The 14,806-nt window shown below is 37.7% G+C and overlaps 1 protein-coding gene across 2 annotated transcripts in view; it reads right to left on the bottom strand.

Moving 5' to 3' along the window:
• mmp17a (matrix metallopeptidase 17a) overlaps positions 1-14,806 on the bottom strand; it is a 145,887-nt gene that overhangs the window by 38,321 nt on the left and 92,760 nt on the right. For both annotated transcript variants that reach the window (XM_014002421.1, XM_014002420.1), the window contains exon 2: positions 629-761. In XM_014002421.1, the coding sequence (XP_013857875.1) occupies positions 629-668 (40 nt within the window). In that variant the 5' untranslated portion in view covers positions 669-761. The remainder of the gene's footprint in view (positions 1-628; positions 762-14,806) is intronic.

A 14,806-nucleotide genomic window follows, 5' to 3' on the forward strand; every position in this document is an offset into this window, starting at 1 on the left:
TTTAGGGAGACATTTAGGTCATAAAACATACATACTCTGTAATATACCCTCTTACACGTGCAATGATAATACATATACTACTGTTTGGGCCAAATACATGTCATTTACTTGTAAAATTACTCACATATGGCATTGTGCTCCACTTTCTGTTATTGCGTATCCGAGATAAAGAATGATGCTGTTTGCAGGGGAGGACTGTGGTGCGTACGAGTAGGACAGACTGCCAGCATGAACTACAGGAAATTATGAGTGCGGTGCATGAGCGAGAACAGTAGAATGCGCACTAATRAATATGCTGTTCTGTTTCACACATACAAGCATCATCAATCACATACAGTAGGCTCATAGAGGTATTGTCATTCCTTTCTCTGTGTGTGACAGAAAGTGTGATTTATGTTTCCATGGTGTCTTGTAGTGGGTAGACAGCTGTGCAGTGTAAATCTACCCGATAAATAAGTGTGAAATAAATATTACCTCTCAGTGTTGTGTCTCAGGGATATTGATTCGAGCTCTCTAATACCACTCTGTGTTTTGGTTGGGAGGACTGCATTATATTTTAATGCTGATATTTTCTTCCCCCAGTTTGATAAGGTAAAGTCGCCGCGCTGTGTTGTTCCATACCACATACCCAGGATTCCGGTTTCCCTCAACCCTCCAAACTTCTGCATGGCTTTGATGGCCTTGGTCAGAGCTTCCTTGGTCTGCAGCTGGCCGGTGACCGGGTCGGGGGGCGGGAGGTAGCCAAACTTACTCAGCCAGTCCTGGAAGAGAAGCAACAAAAGCAGAACTCATCTTACACATACATACACGGACAGAAGACAGAATGATGCAGAAAAGTTGGAGCTGAAATCAGGTGAGGCTAGTTCTCTTTGTTGAAAAGCTTTTTTACCTAGAAGAGCTACGCCATTTTACAATAACCTATTTGCGTAATTATCTGTTTTTATGATTCAACTGTGAAAATTGATGCGCAATCTGCTTTGAAGGACTCATGTCACAGTCTTCTCAAATAGAATGTACTTCTATATTACATTAGTTAACACACACCTTTTCACTGACAAAATCTCAACACAGTTATTCCCTCATCAGGTTTAGATTATTGGGTAACACATTATTGGACGGGGTGTGCATAAAACTGACATAACAGCTGTCATGAACAAGAAGGAGGCTTCATGAATATTTATGACTGTTGTCATAAAGTGTCATTCGGTAAGTCCTGATGCATCTCAGTAATCCAGGTAGAAAAAAATCAAAAAGAAAAAATAAGTAGGTCCTCTGCATGGGTTTTTCGCAACGTTCCGTCTCTCCTCCAAGAGACTTCTTCAGTCTGATGAGTTTCAGGTGAACTCTGCCTTATAAGCACTGCCTCCACCTGGACAAACAGGTTAGTCACATGCAAAATAGGGCCATCGCCTAACAATAGGCTTGATTAGTTCTGCTGTTCATAGAGGGTCATGTGCCCCATCATCTGACCCGTGTTCTGTTATGTGTATGTAGTGAATCTGTGTTGGGTACCCAACACAAAGAGGGAAAGAGGGACAACAACATGGGGAGGTTGAACCCCCGCTTGCGTTCACTACATACACATAACACGACACGGGTCAGACGATGGGGCACATGACCCTCTATGAACAATAGAACTAATCAAGTCTATTGTTTGGCGATGGCCCTCTTTTGCATGTGACTAACCTGTTTGTCCACCATGTGGAGGCAGTGCTTATAAGGCTGAGTTAACCTGAAACTCAGACTGAAGAGGTCTCTTGGAGGASAGACGAAACGTTTCACTAAAGAAGAACCCATCCAGAGGACCTACTTATTTTTTCTTTTTGATGTCATTCGGTAAAATACAACACTACAATCTTATGCACACCCCTTCCAATAAAGTGTTATTATTATCTAAGGATCTGGTCATGTGACAGGAAGGCCCGCCCAATCGATGTGATGTCTTGCCCCTGAGGAGAGGCCAGATCTGTAAGAATGACTTCAGGGCTAAAACCTATGACTGAATAAACAATCTGTTGATTGGTCCAGCTTGGTATTGTATAACTTTATTTCTTGCATTTAACATTCAAGTCTAATTTTAAATTGTTTCCTGGTTGTCACTTGCACCAAAGTAATAGAACATGTTATCTTTGAAGACTGTTTTTATCTCAATCCTGCCTGATTACAAGAAATAATAATTCATGTGATATACCAACAAATAATGATTGACATACTGTAAAAATCCTTAAATATTATATCTACTACTACTACTACTACTACTGTTATATACCAGGTTAAAATGTAATTGTTGCTAATGTTTGCCAATTTAAAGCTGCTTTTCTAACATGCAGGTCATAGCCTTAACACTTACACAAGTTGAAATATTTTTATTTATTTATTTTGTTTGCATTACATTGCTGATTAAATTGATTAAACTTTTTCTTGTAAAGCACATTCAAGCAATGAATGTGGGACTCCAGATAAGAACCTGTAACAGGTTTGTAAAAAAAATAAAATAAAATAAAAATAAGTGGGCTGTAAACTGTTCGTTCACAAGTGGTTGCTAATTATTTGAAAAAAAGAAGTTCTTCATTTATTTAGTCAGAATTAAAACTATTATTCTCCACAAGGTTACAATATCCAAAGTCTGGCAAATCATTTTTAAATAGATTTTTTTATCACCCCTTATAAGACTTGAATTTCTGAGATTCAAAAGCAAGGCAAATGTTTTCTCRTGAAAAACGTGCCAAGTTCAACTAACAAAACAATTGACTTTAGAGTATTTACCCTCTAGTCTTTGGTTTTGATTTAAGAATCTCAGCAACGTTTTCAAAAGCAAAATGTGACAAAAAATCCATTTTGGTGACATGTGAGTGTTAATCAGAGACTGAGTCACAGAATTTCACAAAGAAACTTTGTAATAATAAAAAAAAAATGGTGAAAAAAAGCTATATGCTGTTAATGACTATTGGTCTCATGGTTTGTTTTTTGCTAGATTAGACTATAATTTTGTCAAAGCTCTACTTTAAAATCCAGAAAAAAAAACTTGTGTACATCTGTAAGTACAATGTGATTTAATGCATGACAAATGCTTTGATGTCCAAAATATAACAGCTTTCTGGACTACCACAATACCTCATCATCACTTTAGAATATTAGGTTTAGTGTAAGCTCCATATTTAATCAAGATCCCATATATTTTTTATTACATGATTAATATCAGGAAGGCAACACTCCAACATTTACTAATAAAACTAAAACAACTGTCAGTGCGATGATGGTGCTTTTAGGATTAGTGTTCATGGCAGGTGGTCCAAAAGATGGAGGGCCAAAAAGCATTACGACTCAACAACTACAAACTATYAAACCACATTAAAGAAAAGTTGGTAGTTATTAAACAACATGTTCTACAGAATTCAGCACAAACTCTTCATCCAGCTGATATATTGTTGGTGCGGTCGGGGTCTATTGGTTTGAGTTCTGGGACAGGCGTTGCTGACAAGGTTCTGGCTAAGCACTTTAAAGTTCAAAAGCAATCCACCTTTCAGCGACTTGATGATACGTCAGCATAAAGAGTTTTCCAGCTGGGTGTACACTAAAGAAATACTGATATTGATTGTTGTTAAATTTTCATGAGAGTTTCCAGAACCTCACTGGGAAACACACAGGCTCAGGTAGATAAAAAAAAAACAGCCTAGATTCAGCATCTTGCTTACAGGTCAAAACTCTAGGTCGAAGRCGTACAAGTTGAATGTTAATATTTTAAAAACATGGCAGGTATGAAAAATATATACATCAATAGTAGTAGCACAGACTAAAAACTGCTAAAGTGTTTTAAAGCTGTTGGGTCAGAGATTAGGCTGGTTTGATCTGATTTGTTTAAAAAAAGTCCAAGTGATTAAGAGTTCACCATTGTAAGCCAAATGTTGAAGCACTAACTCAAGTTGCAATAAAAACATTTTAGATTCATCTTTTGAACTTGCTCGTAGAAGCTTGTATTAAACAAATAAGTCATTTTAACCCAGTTTCTGTATAGAAAACTTAAATGTGAAAAAGAAGGATTTAAAAGCACCATATGTTCACTTTAAGTCATTCAGTTGGGGTCTATAGAAAGTGGAACTTGGTCTGAATTCCTCCTTATTGTAACTCCACAAGCCCCACTCCTGAGGTGTCTCTCTGATCAACTCGTTTTAAGGCTGTCTCTTTAAAACCAAACGAGGTTCTTCACACTCTGCCCCCCTTCAGCTTGGTCAACAAGGGAAGACTTGTTCATCCTGCCTTGCATGTTGGAGCCAGAGTCTGACCCAGAGCCATGGAGAGTGAAGGCCACCAAATTGTAGTTGGCAAATCCAGACCTTATTTAGAACTTCCTTCGCAAATACTGTGATGTAATAATTCAGAAAACATAATAGAAAATATTGAAAACTGAACAGGTTTAAAAATATAACCCAAAAGTACATAAAGACATCTTTGCAGCACCGAGAGAAAATAAAAGAAGTATTTAATCCAGTATGCTGGGTCAATCTGATAACCTAACCCTGTTGAGTTAAAACTACAAAGTGCTGGTTTGGTCCAACAAACTGGGTTATTTTTAATCTAGCAGTTTATAGTTTGTGAAGAGTAAAGAAAATTAATATACAACTTCCTTCAACCATCATGACAGACAACTGAAAGGCAACGTTTGCTTTCCATTTCATAAATTTATTTACAATTACAGCTTTTGTTTTAGCCTGTCTAAAAACAATGGCTCATGTGCAGTACTTTATGCAGTGAGGCACATCACGGCAGTTAATGGCACGCATAAAGCCACATAAATGTCCAAATTCAAAGATCAACGAGGCACTGGGAGACACTATCGATGCCAAGGCTGCCTTGGAACATTTGACTGCTGGTAAATTAAATAACACAAGAGGCCATGTTTGATTAAATTTCTTAAGTGAAGGAAGGACAGAAAATGTAGCTTAAGGAGAGGGCAAAGCTACTGCTGTTATCCAGCGTTAGAAAACACAATTTATGGGTTTAATCCTTCCAGTTCTGTAATTAGCTAAATGCATGGGCAGATGTTAACGGCTGAGACACTAAATTTCATATATTCTTATAGAAGATCTATTGAGAACAAAAGTCAAAATTAAAAACATGACACAACCTTGTAACTTTGTTTGGGCCTGAAAATATGCCAATAAAAAATTAATGGAATATTTATTTAGTGTTTACAAATCACTGCTCGGTCACAGAACTGCCAATTCTCAGTTGAACTACCAATTATTTCAATTGAATTATTCATGACGTTTGCCTAAAATTAAATTAGTACCACCTGTCCAAATATAATCTGAAAATGTGTAAAACTCTCATATTATTAGGCTGAGTTGGGTTTTCTGTAGTGATTGATTTCATTTGATTTGATTTATTGATTCAACAGGAAAAGATTACTAAAAATCAAGCCTGACTCAGCATAATTGCTGTTTTACAGCAGGTTCCTGTTCTGCAGCACATAAAACACTCAGAAATACAGCATCACAATCATTATACACCATAGACACAAAGACAAACAAGCATACCAAATTTCACGAAGGTAGCATTTYCAAAATAGGACGTCTAAATATTAGCACAACAAAAAGTGTCCAGCAGATGGCAGACAAGATTCTTCTTAAAGGGCTGTAGTTTTGAAATGGACTTTATGTTTTGAGGAATGTCATTCCATGCTTTAGTATAAACATAGAAGAAAGACCTCTGGCCATAACAGTTTTTAAAAGTTTGTAATATCAGTTGTCCTTTTGTAACAGATCTAGTTGAATGACCACTTCCAGAATTTGATTTGGGCAACAATGCACAGAGAGTTCCATAATTGGCACCTTGGAAGATCTGAAAATATAAATTAATACCACTATACAAAACAGAGAAATACCCTCATTCCAGTTAGTATTCTCAATCTCAGCATGAAACATGGGTAACTGATTTTGGAATCCTTTTAATGAAATTATGCACATGACCTGTAGGTTTCTTAAGGTTTTTTCTAATGACATAAATAAGTGAATGATCCGAGATTGAAGTATTTATAACTCCAGATATGCCATATATGGAGGATCGATTTGTGAAAATAAGATCCAAAATGGAAGTGCATGTCTTGCCAAATCTTGTTGGTACTTTAATTAAATGTTGAAGCCCTAAGTTTATAGACATTGCTTTCAGGCCTTTGGAAGTTTTATCAGCCCAATTCATATTGAAATCACCAAGAATCACAAACTCTTTTGATTTTATGCCTTTTATAATGTCAGTGAGCTGCGCTAAATATTTAGTTGAATTAACACTTGGAGGTTTATATGTAACAACAACCGTTACTGAAAGGTGATTTGTAAGCTTGATTTCTAATTGCAGAGATTCAGACTCAGTTGACAATTCTATTATAGAATGTGAGTATTTCTTGTGAACATAAACTGCAACACCACCTCCAAGCCTATCAGTARGGTCTCTACGATACAATGAATAATTTTCAACTGAAAGAAATGAATTTGGTATAGCAGGAGTCAGCCATGATTCTGATATATCCATAACATGTGCTTGTGTCTGAGCAAGTATTACTTTGAATTCATCCAGTTTAGGTACAAGACTTCTCATATTTAAATGACAGATTTTAAAGCCTCTAATTTTACCTAGTTGATTTAGCGTCCCTGGATTTTTTTAGATAGGAAAATCGCTTTTGCTTTCTTACTGATGTAGTGTTCAGACTTGACATAACAGGAGGTTGCCTAACCTTTTCAGGATATAATATAGATCCCTGTGTAGACTGTAARTGAGTTGGATTTATATAAGATACACCTGTGCACAAACCCAAGTCAAGATAATTATTAAAAACATATGTATAAAATCCCATAAAATATAAAAAAGTGGACATAAAAACATTTTTATCTGGACCTGGATTAAGTTCAATATTTCCAATGACTAAAAGGATATTAAACAGAAGTCTTAAATGTTGTTTCTGACTGGTTAAAACAGAGTCTGTTATATCTGTGCCTTTAGCACAAATGTCTTTTGTCCACTGATGAAAAACAGTAACATAGGTCGAAATTACTACCCGATCAGGTGAGGTTCTGAAGCCAGTCAGTAGCTTGCTGTTCTGTGTGAGCTCTCAGTCTTTGTACAATATGATCTCTCATATTTTAATGAAATTTTTTAGGGCTTGTTTAGAGTTATTATTTTGTTTTTTTCTAATTTATGTCACTCGAAAACACAAAGCTCTATCACCAGTTCCAGAAGAGGCATCTTAAGGGTAAGGGGAGTGGAGTGGAGATGATTGGAGTGGCTCGTTCTGCCACCTGGGACAGGCTGGTATAAATAGAGCTGCTAAGACTTCAGGAATAGTTCGCCAGCTTGAGAGGGGTAAAACAAAACGTATGTCTTCTCAGAAAAACAAAAAAATGACAGCACAAAACAATATCTAAATTCTAATATTCTTGTATCCCAGATGAAAGGGAAACATTCACAAACCACTCTGCCAAGCTTGTTGCCATTCAGCTGGTGTTTTATCTGACAATGGCAAAAAAAAAGAAAGATTCTTTTCATTTCATGTCAGGGTTATGGATAAGAGCCAAAGAACAATAGAGTCAACAGGAGCTTGCTTCTCAGGTTCTTGCTTTTACATTCATTTTAAAGTACATGCAGGAAGAACGTCGAGGCTTCACTGTTAAAGTTAAGCTCTTCGGATAGAATGTAAAGCTTCCCCGTGCATTAACATTTCTATGCATTAAAAACAGCATGTGGATGATTGTAGGCTTCAGGCTCTTCATTAATACATGTAAACTGAGTTTAGTTTCTGGAAGAAAGCAAAACTTTTCTTATAGAAAAACCGCACTGCGAGTGCCACTAATAYGAATGTGCTGCTTTTGCTCTTCCCTTAAACTTTCCACAAAAAAATAAAACAAAATAAAATAAAAAACCTCAAATGAGATGTAATGCTGACTCAGCAGGTGCTTTTATCCCYTCTCCAGCTTTAGTATCCAATGCAATATAACATCAGTCGTGATGTGTCTTGTGCTGCATTTCACTTTCAGTRAGATTTTGAACTGGCTCTCTTCCTTTTGACTTTAAGATGCAAGAACAAAATGTTTCCTTTCTGCTTTCAGCAAACGGTCATGAGAAAAACAAAAAGGTCACAACAGCAAGGCTGAAATCATAAACAACTGATGAACAAGCAGGACTTTTTTGGGACTTTGAAAACCAATTTGATTTCATATCTTAGACAAAGCGCAATGCATTGGTGAATCAGAGTTTAGTTTGAAAACCAAAATTAAGCCAATTTTTTTCAATAAGAACCCTTTAAAATTTACCATTATGTTCAACATTTCAGTAGCTCACAAATATCTGGTACCTACGGTACTTTGAGAGTAATGAAAGACTGGCCTGCTTTTGACAAGGAAGGAAAAATAATATTGTAAAACTTGTGTTTTTTTTAGAACTTACCAGTGTGCGAATGGCTCTGGGCTGTTTATTAGAAACTGGTTGTGTGTTTGTGTACATCGAACAAGGCCGCCGCTTTTACTCTGACAAGAATACCAAAGTCTGTCATCAATCTGACTGTCAGGGCTGCCGTCAAATCTGGACTTCATAAAGCGCTTCCCATGGCACACAGCGACTAAAATGAAGGAAGGAGCAGATGGGTAAAATAATCACAGAAAGGTAAGATAGATAAGAAWGACGGCGAAGGGAAACAAAAGAAGGTCTCTTGAGTCTATAGCATCCATTTACGCTCAAGGGAGCTTTGTGTTGTTCTGCCTCGGAAGCATCAAACAGACCACTGACTGTGATTTCACACATGAGAATGAGCAGCAGCGTGGAAATGGAAGTCATGCATGAGCTGCATCAACGGCACCGATGAGCACATACAAAGGGTGTATGTTCCTATTGACATAACTTCACATACGCCTCCTCAAAACAGCTGTACGGTCTTTTCTGAACGGCAAGTCCGTATCGCTGCACCTCCTGGGGTGTGTTACACCGCCAACTGGAAAAAGGTGTTCCAGTCGTGTCTGCTGCCAGACTCGTTTTATAAGTTCCTGCAACCATTTTGTTTTATTTTTTCCATCGTTAAACAGGTTTCCTACTTAGRAACATCAATTTAAGCGCAACGCAAGATCAGAGTCAATTCTGGTRCTTGACTCAGGTGTTGTTGAAATCTGGTTTTGGCTTTGCTTATACAGTTTAACTTCCACTTGTAGATGTAGAAACAAACTGTGTTCACTAACAATGGCTTTCAGAAGTGTTCCTAAGTCCAGGTAATAATATCTGTTACAGAATGACAGTGGTTTTCAATGTAGTGTCGCCTGAGTGACTGAAGGTCACGGGCATTTAATGTCGGTTTTCAGCCTTACTTGCAGAGATTTGTCCAGTTTCAGAATCTTTTGACYATATTGTGAACTGTAGATGAGGAAATCCTTAAATTCCCTGCAGCTGTATATTGAGAAGAAGGTAAGAAGGTCCTGGGTTTGACCCCCGCTTTGGACCTGGGGTCTTTCTGTGTGGAGTTTGCATGTTCTCCTCGTGCATGTGWGGGTTTTCTCTCTGTTTTCCACCACACCCCAAAAACATGTTCAATAGATTGCTTTCAGGCCCAGGCCTGTGATCTCAATGGGATTTACTTGGTTAAATAACAGTAAAGTAATTAAAAAAAACTACTTTCTCACACAGTTGTTCACAAGATAATAACCCTCGCTCCACCTTTGCATGTGAACAAATGAGCCTTTTGGGGATGCTCCCTTTATACCTAATCATGACACTCGCCTGTTTTCATTTAATCTGTTCACCTGCAGACTCCAAAAAGGTGTTTTTTAAGCATTCCTTAATTTTTCCAGTCTTTTGTTGTCCCCGTCCCAGCTTTTTTGGAACATGTCGCAGGCATCAAATTCAAAATTAGTGAATATTTGCAAAATATTAATGAAGTTTATCTGTTTAAACATTAAATATCTTGTATTTGTAGTGTATTCAGTTAATATAGTTTGAAAAGGATTTGAAAATCATCATATTCCGTTTTTATTTGCTTTACACCACACCCCAAACTCAGTGAAATCGGGGTTGTTTTAGTTTTAGACGTTTATTTGCATGGAAGGAATTTATTTGTATATTAAGTGCCAGATCAAAAAATGGATTAGTCAAAGAAATGAGTGTAAAATACAGGCAGCACATGTTAAGACTTACTGCTTACACTTACTGCTCTTCCAGCAGCCTTAATAATACTGTAGGATATGCAACACCCTGTACTTTACACAGCTCTGCACCAAAGAGCTGGAATATGTATTCTAAGCTGCAAAACTGCTGTTTGTAAGCTACATGTGCACGCAGTATTACAGTATARAAAATCATAACTCAAACAAGTAATGTTATGGCCATATAACTGCACATTCATCATACTCTGAATAAAAGTGTTTTCAGAAGATGGTTGGGTGCATTTTTCTGAGGTATTACACATGACAGACGAAGCAGGGTAAACTTTAGAGAAGAAGAAGAAAACAGCATAAACAGAAAAAGGGATAAGACTCTGGAAAGAGGCCTCGGGTACATCCAAGATAAACATTGCTCTCATCTTTTGCTACTTACTTAACCATAAACAAGAAACAGGAAGAGCCAGAACTAAGCATCTCATCTTCCAGTTTTCTACCTTGAAGGATTGGGATTACAGCAGCGACTCTGCTCTCCTGTTTGATGAGGTTTTCTCAACCATTTTTTTCTGCATAGGATGCCTTTGTCTGCTCTGGCAATAAACCTTTACCTCAGCTTTGGTGCAAAAACCACATGTGCAATCCCACCATTTGTCGTGGCAGGAATAGTAAGTGAGACAGGAAGACAGCTTGTTGATTTTTATCAATTTATGACAAAAGCAATGTCAAGCAGAAAACACTAAGGATGAGACACCAAGCGGCAGAATCTGTCTAACCCAAGACCATCAGAGAGTGGCTTTTTTGTACAAAGCTTATCAGTATGACATAACGAGGCCATCGGTCTCATCATAATTGGAAAGCCGTATCACTTTGAGAGAACTATGACCTGGCATCAGACTGTGAACAGATATGTACCACACAATTCTCTCACCTCCTTATAAAGACATCTCAGAAGACCTATCAGTAAATCTTATTTTTTTAAATGACAAGTTCTGGACAAATTCACATCTGTCCAACTATATGAGACAAAAGTTCATGAGAAACGACAATGAAATGTGTTTTGGCATTACGTTTCCTTCATCTAGGCTTGAGTGATATGTTCCTTGTCTTATCAGAGTCGTAAGGCGTTCTGGCATCAGCCCCATCTTGATAAATAGATGAATATACTACTGGAGAGTAAACCAATAACAGTGGCTTTACTGATAACTCCTAGAATTTTATACAAGCTTCAGCTATCTATTCTGTAAAATCTGTCCTTGCCTTTAGTGGCKGTCATTGTTACTGGTAAGCCGTCGTTTGTTGTGTTTGAAAACAGTCAAGAGACATGAATACCTATAATAAATGCATAAACATTTTAAATAAGCCTTTTGAGATACTTTAAATTGAATAGTTGTGTCCACAGCGCAGTGATATTTTCAAAATGTGTTCATTATACACAAGAGTACCTTGGTTTGGGTTGCAGGATATGAATGAGATTTCACATCATACTTAAAAGGCAAAAAAATGAGAAATACTTTCTGATAAGTCTGAAATACCATAATATTTGGTCTCGTCTCACCCCAAAACTAATGAAACTATCTCAAACAGAAATAACTCTATACTTTTATGCACCCAGTGATTATGTGCTAGGGACAAACAAGAGTTGGCTTAATAAAGAAGAGCCAAAAAGGTCAATAATAGCTGAGCTCGAGGTATTGGCATGCATGTTATCTGAATAGAGAGAATATTAGGTCTAACAAGGCCTGTTCTTTGCTTCATCATCGAGTAAACCATTGTGAATTACATGGCTTTGATAATTACAGTTCCTATTTTATCCACATGGCTCTAAAGTAGTTGGAAACTGGTTGATACACTGTTTTATTTTGCTGTAATTTAACAAACCACAGATACACATATTTTCTCTGTTTCCCGGTGTTTCGAACAGTCAGAGAGTGACAAAGTGGCCAATAATGTATCATCTGAAGCATTTGTTTTAATGTCGTGTGTCACAGTGTCTGTGATGCAAAATTGTGTTTGTTGTAAAATGTTGATGTCAGCTCGCRGATTTCAAACACAGTGAGGACAACAACTGTTTACTGTCTGCTGAAGGGGTTTATTGTTCGCTTTTATAGCCTACCTGCTCGATGCATCATGTGAAGTGGCATGTTGCGATGAAGATGAGCATGATGATTCCAATAAAAAAGAGTAGGAACTCAAGTGTGTGTGTGTGTGTGTGTGTGTGTGTGTGTGCCCTTGTTTTTGCTACTTGGTGGGGATAATTTTTCAGGAAAATGAAGCCTCGTGAGGACCGGATGCTCCTTGTGAGGACCAAAACCCGGTCCCCACGACTTCGGAGGCTGATTATGAGTGGGGGGATTGGGTTTAGGTCTAAGGCGTGAATTGAGTTTAGGTTAGTTTTAGGGTCAGGTAGGTACCTGTGAGGCTAATTTTAGGGTAAATGTTCAGGGTTATGATGTAAATTTTCAAAAAAATGAATGGAAGTCAATAGAAAATCCTCACAAGGATATAGAGACATAGTAGGTGTGTGTGTGTGTGTGTGTGTGTGTGTGTGTGTGTGTGTGTGTGCAAAATTTATTTTTTCAAGTTCACATACCCAGTGTTACTTTGACTCATTCATGAATGTTTGAGAAATCCTTGAGTCTCCTGCAGTAGCCATGTGGAGCTGCCTTAATGCTTTCGAAATGCTACAAAYCTCCACCTATTTGTACCTAGCTCCTCCCAAGAACMCAACCCTCGGCTGAGCTGCCACCCATTTATATAGACTATGATGCAAAGTCAAATTTATTTTTGATATGTATACATCATTTTCATAACAACTGAAGCTAAGACAGTTACTTGATTGTGGTATTGACATACATAGTATGCCCCCTTTAATGGATAACTGGTTAAAACATTTTTTTGTGTATTTTATTTGAAAAATTGGTGAGAAACCTGTAAGTTCTATGAGGACAGAGTAGGAAGTGGTGAAGAAGCAGAAGAAAAATAAGTGTGACYTAAAACGGAAACTTTTCAGCCACATCAAAATARTTCTACTGAAAGAATTAACCATTTTGTTTGGAGTGAGGTGCAGCCGTTTTTTTCATTATACACTATATTAATGAAGAGTGCACACAGTGCATGTGTAAAACCTACCAAATAAATCTCTTTGGCCTTTCAGTGTCACATGAAGCAACAGCTTTCAGCAAAAGCAGATTTCTCTCAACAGTTTCTCTCCATTACACCCCGGGAGTTTATGCACTAGCAGTAGTGACGCTATCACTCTAATCAGTCTGAGAAGCTTTCCATTTTGTACCACCAGCTTATTTTAAGAAATCGTTTACTCAAAGCATTACACTGGGATGATAGAACAGGCAGGAGATTACAGCTTGTGTGGTTGACTAAAAGACCTCATAAAAATAAAAGCCAAAGGCACACCCTTCAAGAAAACACCATCCCCTGAAAAAGGGAAGGATGTAAGCTCACCTGCACAAACAGAACAGATGAAAACTACAGAAAAGAAGAAATAGCAGGGGAGAAAATATTACAGCTGACATACAGGGATGGTTTTAAAAGTGTGCTGGGTCACATGCAAAGAGACTGCAGGCACAGTAGTAGTAATGAAGATATCATCTTTTTTTTGTAATGAATGTTTCTCATTTGGTCTATCGATTTTCTCATCAAATATAGCTCCCTTATTTTTTGACAAGCGAGCCGGGGTCAGATAAAAATGAACAAGTGCCTGATTTTCTTCCGCTAACTTCTTTATTAACTGCAAATTGAAACGCACTGATAATCCCATAAATCATCCCGCGCTGTGAAAAGTACCACTGCCAAATTCATCATACCCTACTTGATTATGCAAACTGACCATGTTTGTCTTTTGGCTGCCTCGCTCTGCAGGGGTCGCCACAGCTAGCGAACTCGCGTGAACGATTTGCCAGCTGCCTCGAGACCGAAGCATGGACCACCGAGCTACCCTGACCCCATTGTATCAACCGATAATGTGGAAACAGACGTGCTTCTCAAGATAAGTTGATTTTGTTTGCAAAAGTGTTATTAAAAGTTACTTCTAAATATAATTTTTTTCTTTTTTGCATTGTTTTTGAACGGGATAAAAAATACATTAAACATACATTCCTTCATGCAAATAAATTCAGTGAAGCTAGAAGGTTTCTATACGCTTTGGATCTGGAGCTGGTTTTAGTATGTGTTACAGCAAATCGAGTCAGGAACTGAAACTGCGGTGCCGCCGAGTGCACAACACCGAGAGCATATGTTGATCCCTGGGTCACTGTTAATCCGAGATGTTCCAACAGTATGCACCGCTAAGTGTGTTGCCCTGAGTGGGAGGCTGAGACTCACACTCACATGCTTAATYTCAGCCGAGTTGAGGAGAAGTTGAATGGAAAGACTTTATCTATGGCTTGTTTGTTTTAGAGGAATTAATGCTGCGTTTCGTTTWTCTCTGAAGTTGAAACTTGGATCTGAGAATGACGTCACATCCAACTTTATTTAGCTGTCGGTTGGAAGAGAAACGAGGTTTGATCAACATATTTACCGTTATATTAGCTTGGTCAATAATAAAGGTTGTAAAGGTAAATCACTGCAAATACAAACAGAGGTGCAAATAAACTACAGCTTGTTACGATGTGCACTTTTCACATCATCTTCAGGTTAGAGCTGGTGAGAGACCTCAAACT

This window comes from Austrofundulus limnaeus, unplaced genomic scaffold (assembly GCF_001266775.1).
Source record: "Austrofundulus limnaeus strain Quisiro unplaced genomic scaffold, Austrofundulus_limnaeus-1.0 Scaffold13, whole genome shotgun sequence".
NCBI classification, from domain to species: Eukaryota; Metazoa; Chordata; class Actinopteri; order Cyprinodontiformes; family Rivulidae; genus Austrofundulus; species Austrofundulus limnaeus.